Source organism: Dermochelys coriacea, chromosome 7 (genome assembly GCF_009764565.3).
Source record: "Dermochelys coriacea isolate rDerCor1 chromosome 7, rDerCor1.pri.v4, whole genome shotgun sequence".
NCBI lineage: Eukaryota > Metazoa > Chordata > Testudines > Dermochelyidae > Dermochelys > Dermochelys coriacea.
The window spans coordinates 106,460,108-106,475,527 of record NC_050074.1 but is presented as its reverse complement, the minus strand read 5'-3'; the positions used below and the strand labels follow the sequence as shown (position 1 = coordinate 106,475,527).

General features: G+C 40.9%; 1 protein-coding gene across 2 annotated transcripts in view; it reads right to left on the bottom strand.

Annotated features, from left to right (window-relative positions):
- CPXM2 (carboxypeptidase X, M14 family member 2) overlaps window positions 1–15,420 on the bottom strand; it is a 105,385-nt gene that overhangs the window by 37,047 nt on the left and 52,918 nt on the right. For both annotated transcript variants that reach the window (XM_038411664.2, XM_043518931.1), the window contains exons 5-6: window positions 4,465–4,549; window positions 3,654–3,804 (exon numbers count right to left, since the gene is read on the bottom strand). In XM_038411664.2, the coding sequence (XP_038267592.1) occupies window positions 3,654–3,804; window positions 4,465–4,549 (236 nt within the window). The remainder of the gene's footprint in view (window positions 1–3,653; window positions 3,805–4,464; window positions 4,550–15,420) is intronic.

Sequence of the window (15,420 nt, the reverse complement as noted above, 5' to 3'; positions counted from 1 at the left end):
ACACATAAACATGCCTTGTCCTCAATGAAACAGAAAATCACTTGATATGTCTGCTGAGCCACACCTCCATGGGTGTGTAATATGTTTGTAGAGTTTCAGTAGGGCTAATGGATAGTTTAATCCTCCCTCTAGCAAGAGGGGCTGATCAAAAGTATCCTACAATACACAAAAATGCATATTATGAGTATTGCATGAATATTTTTATGATAAATATGAGAGCATCTTAAAAGATTCAGGTCAGATAATCATCCTCACTTTGGTCATAAATCAGACTACAGATCTTATAAGGAAAGATTTTCTCATGAGTTTTTCAGTGCTATATACTGTAGTTTCCAGTCCTGGCTATTTCCAGGAAATGCATAAAAAGGTAAACGTATTTTCAAGGTAGCTAAACTTTTTAGCATCTCCTGAATGTTTGGTTTGAGTTTTGAATGAAGATATGTGTTGGTTCTTATTTTGTCTAAATTGGCCCCACAGCCCTAGAGGTAAAAATCTTTCTTCCAGTGATTATCCTTCCTCTGAAAATTAGTGCTCATCACATTTGAAAATCAGGTTACTTATTAGGAACTCAAAGAAGTACTTAAAAGGATAAATTCAAGCTCTTATTATTCAAATTCTTCGCTGTAGGCACCTAAATAAGTTTCTTGATTTCAACCCCCAATTGCCGTAAGCATGAATAAACTTTTTTATGGAATATAATGGGAGGCATGAGGATATTCAACACTTATAGAAATCAGGAAACATAATTAGGTGCTTAGGTAAGGATTTAAAGGTAGGATTTTCAAATGCACCGAGGCCTACTGCTGCTTCCAATGAAGCCAGTTCAGAGTTACACCTCTAGTAATCTTTAGCCTAGTGGTTACGGCATTCACATGGGATTCTGAAAATGTTCAGATGTTGTTCCACCCAGTCCAATTGCCTACTATATAAATCCCCATGAAAATCCTAAGCCTTTTCAAACATTCAAAAAATAAACAACCCTCCATATTTAATGAGTATTTTTCACCGACTCTGAAACTGTCTGCCCTAATGCCAAAGACAAACAAAAACAGCCACTGCATAGAATGGCTCCCATAAACAACTAACATGCAGAAACATGGATATAAGTAAGGACCTGAAACTGCTTCCATTCTAATCCAAGGTGAAAAGGAAATCAGAACTTGGTCACTTCAACCCAAGTGAAGGTGAGTTTGTGGTTACAATGGATCATATTCTGATCTCAATTACATTATCATTATCAATTAGTGTAACCCACTGAAGTCAAATGAGTTACTGTGAACTATCTCATGATGGGAGAGCAGAATTTGACCTGTCAATTGTAGTTTTTCCAGTATTTATAACATAGTTATTCTATTATTAAAAACATTTACTTTCCAAAGTACCACATTTTGGCTCTTTTCTTCTTTGGCTTGAATAAAGCAAATGCAGTTTTACAGAATTGAAAATAAACGGTTGTAAGAACTTTCCACCTTTCCTGTGGCACATGTTGCTCTCCAGCATGGTATCAGTGTCATCTTCATTATCCCATGGACAACACTATGCTTGTCTCTCCTGTGCACTTGCTACTGGTTCCATGGTAATAATAAGAGCTTCTCATTTACTTTTGTCTGACATCCAGTATTATAAAGAATGTGCCTATAGACACACTAACCAAAGCCACATGGAATATACTTCAAATGGAAATCTGAGGCGCTCATTACTCTCTGCTAGTCACTAGGTTCTTTCTGCTGTACTTTCAGTGGGATGACCCTACATCAACCGTGGAATTGGAGGCAGCAAGTCTCCCAACAGGAGCAGTTAAAGGAGTATTGATAAGCTCTGGAAAGGCAGTTCTTTTTATGTTTCTAGTATTTCTGAAAATACTATTCACAGACCCCTGTAGAAAAAAAAAAGGAAGAGCTATCCCCAAAATATCAGAATTCAAGTTCAAAGAAAAAAGCAGATGAAAGATTTAAAATGAGCAGTTGAAAATCGTAGAAAAGACTGGAACAAACAGATCTACATATATATATCTGTATATAAGCCCGATACTAGGCTATGTTATGATAACCCATAACTGAGATGTAAGCTTGAGGCATTGTGAAATTTTGAACGCCCTTTTTCTGGAATGGCCTTGACTTAGTTTCCACCTTGTATATGGTACCTTGTGAGGCACTAGATATTTTTTGCATGAGTATGACTAATGAAATATCTAATATTTAAAAGATCTTTTGTTGACTTTCGGGATGTGTGACTTCCACAGTCTTAAAGGAAAATGAAATCATTTGCCAACATTTAAAATTTACCAAGAGTTGGTAAATTTTAAATCCAGGTTGGGTTTTCCCCCATAAAAGATATGCTCTACTCCAAGCATAGCTATCAGACCTGAAGCAAGAATTTATTCAGGGAAGTCATTCAGTCTATCTCATGCAGGAAGTCAGACTAGATGATCACAGTGATCCATTCTGGCCTTAAAATCTGTGACTCTAGGCAATTCACAAGCGAGCCTTTCAATGCATCATTCCATTAACACTGGTACATATGCACTCAATAAGGTTTATGAATCTGCACCTCAGCTTGAACATAAGAGCAATCCCTCATAAGATCAGATGTGTAATTTTGGTTTATTAATAATGTCCATGTGACAGGATCAGGCCAGATGGCTACAGGAGACTGATAGAAGGCAGATATATTAGCCCCAGATTAAGTAGGTCCCTTTTCCCTGGGTAAGGTAACAGGGAAGGTTCCAGAACAATCAGGAACTTTCCGGAAACAATTAAGGCAGACAGGCTGATTAGAACACCTGCAGCCAATCAAGAAGCTGCTAGAATCAATTAAGACAGGCAGGCTAATCGGGGCACCTGGGTTTAAAAAGGAGCTCACTTCAGTTTGTGAGGTGTGTGCAAGGAGCTGGGAGCAAGAGGCACAAGAAGCTGAGAGTGAGAAGGCATACTACTGGAAGACTGAGAAGTACAAGTATTATCAGACATCAGGAGGAAGGTCCTGTGGTGAGAATAAAGAAGGTGTTGGGAAGAGGCCATGGGGAAGTAGCCCAGGGAGTTGTAGCTGTCACACAGTTGTTACAGGAGCCACTGTAGACAGCTGAAATCCACAGGACCCTGGGCTGGAACCCAGAGTAGAGGGCAGGCCCGGGTTCCCCCCATCCCCTCAACTCCCTACTTGATACCGGAGGAGTTGACCTGGATTGTGGGTTCCACCAGAGGGGTAGGTCTCTGGCCTGTTCACTGATCCACTAGGTGGATCATAAGAGACTGCGGGGATTGTTCTTCTTCCTTTTTCCCATGCTGCCCAGTGATGAGGCTAACTGAGTGAACGGCAGATTTGAGCCATGAAAGTGGCCAAACTGAGGGCTGCGAGGAATCTCTGAGGCGAGCAACTCCGCCAATAAGCACAGGACCCACCAAGGCAGAGGAGGAACTTTGTCACAGTCCATTATAAATATCTTTTTGTTGCAATTGAATAGAATTACACTGACACTATCACTGTAGCTGGGTAGAATGTATTTCTGTTACCTTTTACACAACTTTGATTGCCCATTCAATAGAGAGCTATTAATGCCAGGATAGGCTTTAGGACTCCTTCTGAGCTGAGTAATGTGGTCTTGGCAAAGTTTGTGGGCAATGCTGCCAATCGTAATGGAGAAATGTGCTTACCTGGCAGGGGGCAGCCTAAGATTTCCAGTCTCATACAGACACTCCCTTCTTCGTACCATGACCGAGGGTTTATACGGATATAACGTGCAACAATTGGTACTGGCAGTTCATTGAGTACCGGGATCTCTTTCTCGCTGTTTCCTTCAAAAATCTATTCAGGTACAAACATACAAAAACGTCAAGTTCAGTTCACAGGACTCTCCGAACCTTTGGTAAAACATCTGGAACTTGATCGAACTTAAAGGTGGAATGAGATTGTGCCCTGATAGGTAGGTGAGGGGAACCCAGAGATAATTGCTTTTCAGGGAGAACACGCTCTCAGCTCAATTATTAATGGGCCAGAGTAAAAGGGGAGTGTCACAGCCCCATGTTCTCCACAGCCTCTCTAAAATAATGTGCACCCTGCAGGCATCCTCATCTGCTGTAAATCAGTGTAGTTCAACTTACATCAATGGATTTACACCAACTAAGGATCTGGCCCATGGATTGGAAATTGTATCTGATCTATCCCCTCCTATGTGCAAGGAGTGGGAGGGGGCCAGTTCTTCAAAATAATAGATGGTATCCTGCAGATCAGATACCCTGCTGATCTACACTGCAGAGTGGGTCAGGGACTGGCAGAGCTGGGGCAGGCGCACTCAGACAATGAGAAGGACTAGGGGGATACATACATCATTCCCCTTTCAGCCTCACAGAGCCTTTCAAGAAGATATATTACTACGTGGCACATCAAAAGTCAATATGATTCATTTTTTCCCTAAGTAATGCTTTCCCACTATTCCTTGTGGCTCTCCTGTTCTGTGGTACTCACCATATCTCCAGATCCATTTTTGACAGTGATCCATGCGTGACTGTCATTGCTCACCATTACTTTATAAGATGTCACCCAGTCACTCCTAGACAGAAGGCAAAGGGTTTTGTTGTTTGTTGTGGTTTTTTTTTTGTAAATTGAAGCAAGTGTGTTTAATATAGCAACACTCATAAACCTGCTAATTATGGAAATGCCAATTGGCAAAGTAATGTCAGCACTTGGCTGGTGAACTGAAATGCAGAGCTGGTTTTGGCAGATGATTTAAAAACCTAAGAAGATGGAAATGAACAGCACAACCAAGATAATGTTCTGGGTTTCTAGGAAGACGATCAGCCTGCTCCTTCCCCCAGTGTCTAAACACATTCTAGCACATTTGATGGTTTATCCAGACCATATGAATCAACTCCAAAGAATTTGCATTATCCATGAATGTTGCCCACCCCAGCCACAAAACATTTATAATTCCTATCATTACTGTCAGTGAGGATGAAAAAAGTATATAAAAACTCTAGGAGTAAAATCCCCTGAATTTTAAACAATAGCATTTCCATTCAGTGGCTCATCCTACTTCTAAAAACAGGCTGTTTCCATTTCCAAGTGTAAAAATTAGAGGTGCATGAATCCTGAAAAGTTTGATGTTTTAAGAAGGGGCATTTGAACTGAACCCTGAAGTTGGGTTCACAGCTGATGGAAAGGAACCAAACCCTCCAGTTCACAAAGAAGTATCTTACTGAATACCCAGCAGGATGGGGACCTAGCCAAGTGGGGATTTTGGGCACTACTGCAATATGAATAAAAAACAGGAATAATATGGTCCAAACTCCATAGATTTGAACTTTTAAGGAGCCCTCCCCTCCACATCACCTGCAGCCAGACCCTCTCTACTTCTAATAGCCAGCCCCAGGCCAGGACCTCCCATTCTTACCTTATGGCCCTTGTCTTACTCAGCTAATCAGGGGTTTACAGAGGAGTAAGAAGCCAACGCCTCTATACTCAAGTGAATCAGACCTATCCAGATCCTGTGGTCAATCTGATATGGAGCACAGCCCCTATTCTCTGGTACTCCCTACTGTGAGTGGAGTGGAGATAGTAGAGGGGTGTAGGGAAAGGGTGAAGTATTGCCTCCAACCCCCCTACTCATGGGCCAGAGGGGCTAGTCAGGAAGGAAGGAAGCAAGCTACACCCTTTGAAGGGCAGCAGCCACTTATTTCCTTCCCAACCCTTTCTTCCTGGGTTCAAGAGCCAGCGTGGATCAGGGAAGGAACCATTTCCCAGAGAGGTATGTCTGAGTCACAGTGCCTGGCTGGGGTTATGCCTGGGATGATGTAGCTCATGCAGCTCCTTTACCTAGGGCTAAAGTCATAATTTAGCCCCTAGCTAATTCTAGGAAGTACTATGGTTTGTTGGTGGGTAGTAATGGAGGCTGGGTGGCATGAGGGAGCTTCACCAGCTTTCTAGCCTTCTGAACAATCTCATCCCATGTTCACCAAACTTCTGCAAGACTGGAGACTGATGTTTTCCTCCCTCTTCCATCATCCCAAATAATGATTTAACTAATCCCTGCTAACAAAAATAATGACTTGTGGGGCCTTACCCGCTACTGAGTTTATCTTACTAGTAGGAGTATTCTCATTAAAGTAAATAAGATTGTGGATGGTACTAAGCACTTAGGGCCAGACTTACAAAAATACTTACATACCTACAGATGCATATAGGTGCCTAGAGGGATTTTCAAAAGTGCTTAGGCAGGTTAGGTGCCTGGCTTCCACTGAAAATCAATAAGAATTAGGCTCTCAGCAGGACTTTTTAAAAGGTCTCTGTAAATTAGGTACCTATGTGCATCTTTAAGCACCTTTGTAAATCTGTCCCCCATGAGCGTTTTCCAGACCAGTTAAATGATTTGCATTTTGAATTAATATTCAGCCTTTTAAAAAATCTGAACTTTACCATTTCTACTAGTTTAAACAGCAAAAAGTTGAATATTATCAGAGAGACTGGACTTTTTGCCTTACTTTTTTGCCTTTGTACTTAAAAGCTGAAAAAGCACCCACAATACACATGCTGCTGCAGTATTTTTTAAATAATCGTTAAAATCTAGGTGCCCTACCCAGAACACTGTATTAATTTTCTGTATCTCAATATAGGATCTCTAGAGACAGGGGATTTACTAGGATATAAGTTCTAAAAAGTACCATGCTGGCATCTCAAGTCTTTCTGGCTGTAAAATGAACTAAACAATATAACGAGCAACTTCAGAGCTCTGTATACATTCAGTTCACTTATAGTAGCATCTCTCCTTTCCTGATCTTGTGAAATAATGTGGTGGTTGCCCTAGGAAAGCTACTGTGATCATAAATTCTACAGATTTACAGAGGCAGATTTACATCGAGCGGAGATGGAAATGAGGAATTTAGGAGACAATCCCTGTCAAAACACAAGAAAAATAAATTTCACCATCAAAAAGTGAAAACAAAGCTCAAGAGCAAAGTCCACACTTTGAAATGTGCTCTCACACACACACACACACACACACACACACACACACACACACACACAAAGGTATTTATTTTTTGCTATTCTCCATGGCCACTTGTCAAGGACAGGATCCATAACCAAAAAGTCAGGATGGATGACAAAAAAAGGTTTTATTGCAAACCCAAAGGCATCATTCCCTTTCCTGTCATTTACTGCAATCTACCACAGAATATTTTTATTTGATTTTTATTTTTCATTCTCATTTTATTTATACAATCCAGTCCTTATGCCTTGGTTTCCTTAAGAAACTGATTTTGAATATATTGGAAAAATAAATCAAACATTGAGTTTCTTAATGTCAAGATTCCAGATCACAGCTGAAATTCCATATAACTGAGAATGTTATAATAATACTGCAGCACAGATGTAGAATGTAAAAACCACCAGCCTATGACAGTATTAAACATCTCTTTTTTTGATATCGTGGCAAAAGTTCTGATCCTTAACATTTTCTTTTAAAGGAAATAGCTCATTTTACTGACACCAAGAAAGCATGTGGAGGCTAAAATTATATTCTTGACTTAGGAAGTATTTTTTATGTTACCATCTCCATTTTGATTTTCTCACTTCACACACTTGTAAATGTCCACATTTCTACAAAAGGAAAATGGGCACTGATCAGACTTGAACCTGTAACTTCTTGGAAGTGATAACAAGTAACATGCTTCTCAGATGAAGCCTGTCAATTAAAATACAAATGTGGCTATATCTTACCCCCAGATACATGTGCAGCTTGAAAGGATTGCACTGGATTGGTGGTAGAAGATAAGCCAGGCTAATGTGGCAGCCCACACATCTGGCCCTCATTTAGCTGCGGTCTCTGGGTTAGGAGGTATCTGATAAACTGCAACAAATAAGCACACCTTTCTTCTTGCTCAGAGCAAGAAAGTAACCCCCTCTCCCCCACAGTGTGGCTTGATCTGGCTCCCACTGACTCTGTTTGCAAAACTCCCTTTGAATTAAATAATGCAGGAGCAGTTGCATAGTGCATTGTTCTCTACTTTCTCTGAGAAATCCTGCCATAACCAGCAGGAGTCTCTTTGTAGAGGAAACACTGGGCAACAGCTCTGTTTCACCTTGCTGAACTGACTACTTCAGGATTTAGCACATGCACTAGACTAGACATTAGCATTGAGATTTGAAGACAATAACAATTTCAATAGCACTTCATATCAAAACTTCTCAAGGCTCTTTATAAAGATGAATAAATATTTAACAACAGAACTTTCCCATTAAAGGGAATATAGGAATACTTTTCAGTATTTTAGGCATCTATAGCTCTTTTATAGAGAACATGCTGAGAAGCTATGTTGAATTAATTCTACAAATATCTTGATCTACAATAGTCCTGTAGTATACTAAATCAGAGGTACTTATCTACCTTGTGAATACATGAAAACCAAATACATGGAAATTCCCTATAACAGCATCATGAAAATACTGAATTCCCTATCAAGCTATTTTTTGTGCACAGGACAGACAGTATAAACCTTGTTGGTAGACAGTCTGCCATTAAAGGCGTAGATGTTGTTTTGTTGTGTCTACTCCACAATGTTCTAGTATAGATATAGATTTAAATGCAGCTTGCATGATCCTCCCACAAACCAAAAGGCATGAAGGAAAAAGACCTACAGATGACAAGAAAGATCGATCTATTAGAATTCAGCTTGATTCAGATGTTTCCTACAAAAAACATTTCTTCTTTTAAGTCGTTTCTGCCAGACAGTTCTGTCTCCGTTATAACAATGTATCTACAAAAGACAAAAATGTTCTGTCTTTGTTGTGAAGATTTTATTATCTCTGCAAAGATTTTATTAATCTCACAGAAGCCAGACACAAAAATCAAAACACAACTGAAATGTACTGGGCATGGTGGATCTCTTTATTGTTGTTGTTATTTAATGTTTCTATATGGTATGCAATTTATCCATCTATGGTACTTCTGTGCTCCCATTACTCTTGTATCTAAACACCTCCCAACTTCTCTGTGACATAGGAAAGTGCTATTATCCCCATTTTACAATGGGAAATTGAGGCAGAGAGGCTAATTGACTTGCCCTGGATCACACAGGAAGTCTGTGGCAGAGCAGGTAGTAAAACCCAAGTTTCCCATAGTGCTGGCTAGCACTCTGACTACTGGACTCATCTTCCACTCTTTAAATAGGAAACATTCATATCATTCACACCATAAACCTACTGGCCACATCTCAAAGTACTTTGATGCCACAAGAACAATAAGGTATCCTCTCCCGCTATGCCCCACTCCATTATAATGTGCCTACTTCTACTACATTATAAATTCCATTCCCTTTTCTTCCTCTCTCCAATTTACCAGCCCTGCACCCCATCTTTCCTTTCTCTCATCTTCTCACCCTTACTTTCTTACTCGCCCTTTTCATCGTCCCTTCTCTCTGATAGACATAGCACAACCCAACATAACTAATGTAACACCAGGTGGTGTTGTCAGAAACAAAGCCCACGTTCAATATCTAGGAGTTCCTCTTAGCATTACACAACAGAACCAGTTCAAGTCCCGCCCCACTAGCAGTTTGTTGTCTGTGTCCAGGGGTGCATTCAGGCGGGTCCACCTCCCGGTCCTGGGAGTTAATGGGTGGTGGAGCGATGCTGCCACCTGTTGCTGCTTGCCAGCATTGCAGTTGCTGCCGCTGTTCACTGCTGCTGCTGCTAGCTAAAATGCCGGGTTCTGAGGTTCCACCACTTAGCCCAGTTCTTAGCCCAGCTCTGTGGGTAACAGGGAAGCTCACTGCTGCTCCATTTGCTGCATCCTCTGCGTTGTCTTTCTCCGCAACATCATCTCCACACCAGGTGTAAGGCTCAACCCCGAGACCAGCTTATCATTGATTTCAGCTCGAGTGATCACGAAGAGCTGATCAGACTCCTGGTTTCTGTCTTTAAATGCTTGTCAAATGGTACATAGGACTCCATAAACAGAGTGCCCAACCTACACCTACACCTATCCCTATCCCCTTACACTTAGCTTTGGCATCAATACTCCATGCTTAGTGAGTGAGCTTCAAGTTAGGGTGATCTCCCCTCAATTAAGTTCCTACTTAGTACAGTTCAGCTGTACATAGTCAGACACTAAGGATAATATTACCCCTGCATCTAAAACTTAAGTGACTTTTAACCCAAAAAAGCCATATTTGATCATTCTGGTAAAGCAGGTCTGTCTGCTGATCACCTAGGCCCAGTAGGTATGTCTATGCAAATATGGTCTGCTCCTGGAGTCTTTCTCCCAAGTTCATCAATAGATGGCAGAGGAGAGCTCATTTCAACCCTGGTTTACACCAATACAGTTAATGCCAGGGGCAGAAATGGCACAGAGATAGATTGCAAATTGTTATCTGCCTGCTTTCTAGCCAGTACATAGATCCAGAATTGTAATTGTTCGGGGGTTTTATTTAAACATTGGCTTAAGCGCATAAAAATGTAATGTAAATCTCTATAACGATGAAGAGCTAACTAAGCAACAATAAAATGTCTCATGATCTCGTCCCAATCCCTAATGGATGCTTGTCCACATCACTGAGTCACCACACAGTTTAACACAATTCAGTATTACTGGCAGTGGCTCAGGACTGAAATAGCAGTGATGTTGGAGATTAGACTACAGTACAAAGGGAGATTTAATGCTGTCTACAATGGACTTGGCTCCAGCTGATCAAATTATTCTTCTGCTGTCATCATAATCCAATTTAACTGCATTACAAACACCAAAAATGAATGGAAAATAAAAATGGGGAAAGAACAGGTTTGCATCCTCTGTTATAGCATGCATTTTCAATCAGAGATCTATGAAACAAAAAAAACGTAGCAAGACAAAACAGATTTTTAGGCCAGGCTGAAGTTTTCCAACATCTTCTTATGAATGCCATTTTATCGAGAGAGAGACACAGTGGGTCTTCTTCAGGCCTGAAGAGGAGCTCTGTGTAAGCTCGAAGCTTGTCTCTCTCATCAGCATAAGTTGATCCAGTAAAAGATATTACCTCACCCACCTTATATCTCTAATAATCTGAGACCTACACTGCTACAACACCACTGCACATAGATAGATAGATAGATAGATAGATATGGATGACAAAAATAGCATGTTGGAATTTAAGTGAACTTCTGCGTCAGAAGGGAATTTGTAGTCAGATATATAAAAAGTGTTAATATTAAAACGCCCACTATCCAACTGCTTCTCCCTATAGGCAACATTCAAAAGCTCTTAGGCTAACCACATGTGGGCCAATATGTAACCAAAATTAATTAAAATAAATATATTGAGTTTAAATCATGCAGTTTGTCAAACAATGGGGTATTTTTTTTAATAACTGAAATTTTAAAATGTTTAACTTTTAAAATAATAATAAAAAATAATAATTGAGCTATGCTTTTGTGACCAAAGGCTTTATACTGAGTTTGGATGAAACTTTTCAGAGAGCCTGTGCACTCACAGAGTTAGATTTTCAGAAGAGCTCAGGGCCAGATTTTCAAGTGCTCATTGTTTCCTATTGAGGCCAGATTTTTAAAAGAGCTCAGTACCCATGTAGGATCCAAATAAGAATCAGATTTGCAAAAGAACTCAGGACCCAGTAGCTGTCATGGTGACACTTAAGGCCAGATTTTAAAAAGAACCTAATCTCCACCAATGTACTGAGCTCTTCTGAAAATCTGGTGCTGGGTGCTGAATTCTTTTGAGAATTTCATCCTTAGGGCTTAAATGGGATTTAATTTCATTATTTCTGTGTTTACCCAGTTGCCCAAATTCTCTGATGCCCAAATATATCTGACACTCTTGTAACTGCTGCAATTAATTATGAGTAATTGTGTTCTGGTAGTGCCAACAGACAGCACTGATCTAGCAGTCAGAGCCTAAAGTAGAGCTGGGATTACAGTTAAGAGTCACACCAAGGGTGGCAGCCACAGTCAGATTTAGAAACCATGCCAAGGGTTGAAGAGGAGTTAGAGTAAGAGTCATGCAACACTTAACCAGGTGTAAGGCTCAACCTGCAGACCAGCTTATCATTGATTTCAGCTCTAGTGATCACTAAGAGCTAATCAGATTCCTGGTTTCTGTCTTTAAATGCTGCAGGATGAAGGCCAATAACTAGAGTTAGGGCAAGGGAGCAGGATGTGGTAACAGGTATGAAGTGGGAACCAGGCAAGGAAGCAGAGACTTTGTCTCTTGGATTTGGTCAGCATCGGGCTTGGCAACTAGTTATTTAGACAAAGGTTGTGGCAGCAACAGGAAGTTTTATACTAGGAGGTGTCCAATCAGCAGTCTGCTGCCAGTGAGCTGATCCTGCTGAGTCAGCAAGTGTAGCTCTTGTTTGCTGGGCATCAGCTGCAGTTTCCTTGTGTCCCATTTTGCTAGGTGCTGCACAAGTATATAACAAAGAGACAGTGACTAGATCTAAGAGTTTACAATCTAATTGAGAATATTTATCATTTACAGCTTGCTCTGCACAAAAAAAGTTCACCTGGAAATTGCTTTGTTCTGAAATACATCCCTCACCACATTGCCCTTGGTGAATCTTCCTGGACAATAAATACAAAAGTTTGGTTCACCTTCACTTTAAACTTTGTTTTTGTTTTTTTTGGTGACATTTTCTACTCTTAATTGTGTCTCTTGCCTGTTTCTAGCATTTTGTGTGGCTGCTAAGTGCTCAGTTGAGTAAATTTTCTTGGCCTCCTCATGTATCCACAAGAAATACAGAACTTTGAATAATCTCAGACCTAGGGTGGGGGGTGAGGGGCAAGTTTTAGAAAATGCCCCTGAAAATCCCATTGAGAAGGGATGCAAATGAAAACATCATGGAGAGAGGTGTTAGGTTATTTAAAGTGCATATGCAGGTGTTAACATGCATGCAGGTGTTAGCACCAGGAAGATGCAGCTGCAAATTTGATTGAGCTATTTGGCACATGCAAAGTGGAGGCTGGCCTTTGAAAACTTTGGTCCGGTCTATGAATGTAAGTATCAGTAACAAGTGTCTGTCTTGTTCATCAGGTATCACATGTCGTAATATCCTTTTTGCTCCATTAAGCTGTTTGAGTTTAGCTTCTATCTCAGATATGGTAATGTAAGCAGAGTCAGAATGATCTCTACCCTGACATCTGGTGGTGAGCTGTGGAAAAGGACTTCAGGGGCTGATCTCGTTTGCATGGGCACACCCACCCTGCCTAGCATGATGGACTGCTTGCCCAAATGGTCACTTTGGCTGCTGTGGGATTCCCAGTCTCTTTGGTATTGGGGCAGGAGTAATAAAGTGGTGTTATCCTGGTTAAGTGAATCAAGGACAGTAGAACTATACTTGGCATTTTATGATGAAAAGTCTTGCCCTCAACTAAGTAGCACTTGCTAGGCAACGGACATGGATTTTAAAGCTCAGCGAATTGAGAGAGGCTGGGGACAGGCATGTGTGGGCCCAAAATGCCACTTTGACCCCTCCCCTCTCCATTGCGTAAGAACAGAGCTAATTTTGACTCAGTTAGGAATCTTGTTAGGAATCACTGATTCCTAGGTCTAAGCATTAGACCTACTTTGGGCTAGTGCTTCTGAGCGTGCTAGCACTGAGGACACCCCCCCCCTTTACTAACAGCTGAACTGACTAAGAGCTGTGTTAAATGAGGGAGGGCTAGCAGGATGGCTAACAGTGTGGATAGTGGAGAGGATAGCGGAGAGGCACAGCTGGCGGTGAAGACTGCAGCAGAACCCCATGGAGATGCCTGGTAATCAGAAGTCAACCTGACCAGTGGAGCATGTAAGATGTCCTCCATACCTTCCCCCCACTTCCACCCAGGCTGGGCGGTAAACTTGCAGATGAACTTCTGAACACCGGGGGCTGCACTGACCAAGGACAGAAACTGTGGGTGGGGTGACTGTTGGATTGCTGGACATAAGACCCTGAGGGGAAAAGGATACTGCCAAAATTACTTGGGGGTGGGTCTTTTGCTTATGGTTTGTGGTATGGATCCTGTTTGTGGTGTTTCCCCAACATAATGCCGCATCGTTTCCCTCCTTTATTAAAAGGTTTTTGCAACACTCAGACTCTGTGCTTGCGAGAGGGGAAGTGTTGCCTCTTAGAGGGGCCCAGAGGGGTGGTATGTAATTGTCCCAGGTCAGTGGGTGGGGGCTCGAGCTGGTTTCACATTGTGTTATTGAAACCAAACCCCTAGATACTGAACCTGGCCTTTGATGCTGCCAATTCTGATGGGCAGAAGGGTTACATTTTGCTATCTGATCTCAGACCAGGAAGTGGAATGACCTTCCTCATGGTATTTGTATACGTTTTATGTATACTTGTTTCAAAATGTTTCTATGTCATCTTTTAATTAAGAAATTGAAACAAACTTCAGTCAGAGGTCATCATCTTACTCTTCTCTACTGTGGCTATATGTCAGCACTGACAGAACTCTACCCTGTGCAAGTGTTTGGCCTGTTGCTGTTCTAGTACCTCTCATCAGCCTCACTGCCTAAAGCAAGTTCTGTCCATGTCAAACTATGCTCCCCACCTATATGCTGCCTGCAAGCATAAATGTTCAAGAACACTCATCTTGGGACTGACAATTGCTTATTCTCTGACCACTGTCAGCTAGTGATTCAGTGAGCACCCTAAAAAATATTCTCAACATATGTTACAAAGCCATAAAAAAAATTTACAAACACAATATGATGCTGTCTCCATCAATGGAACCTGATGCCCTATAAATAAAATTCAGAATAGGTAGACAAGACCACCCACCCTAGACCACCAGCTAAGTATCCTGAAGAGAACAGTGATTAAAGCATTAATTAAAATGGCCTCCAAGCTGTGTTGTGTGTCAAAGCTCCTCCCAGGATACAAGAACCAGGAAGTGACATTAATATAGGTACAAAATTTAAATAAATAAATCAAGGGCATTCCACATTTTAGCTGGTGAAGGCTTGCTGTCTTTGGTCCAGATTTTTAGAGGTACTTGGGCACTGCTGCATTCAGCATTGCAACACTTATCTGATTTAGGAGCGTAAACCTCATTTTCAAAAGGGATTTAGGCATTTAGACACCTAAAGCTCACCAATTTTCCTAAGTGCCTAAATTCCTTTTGAAAATGAGGTTTACGCTCCTAAATCAGTTACTTGTTACAACACTAAGAGCACAAATGCCTAAATACTTTTAAAAATCTGGACTTTGTTCCTCCATTTAAAAATAAAACCAATTCAAATCATTATATGGTTCCATTAAGACAGTATCATAGAAGATGCAATATCAGTGCTAGTTAATGCAAAACATCCTTTATTAAGAATAGAATGCACTGTCATAAATATATAATTAATCTGTGATTATGTCAACACTGGATTATTGATTAGATTTATTTCTATGCATTGAATTTAGTCATTTCCAATGAAATCCTATTAGGCATGAAGGATCTACAACA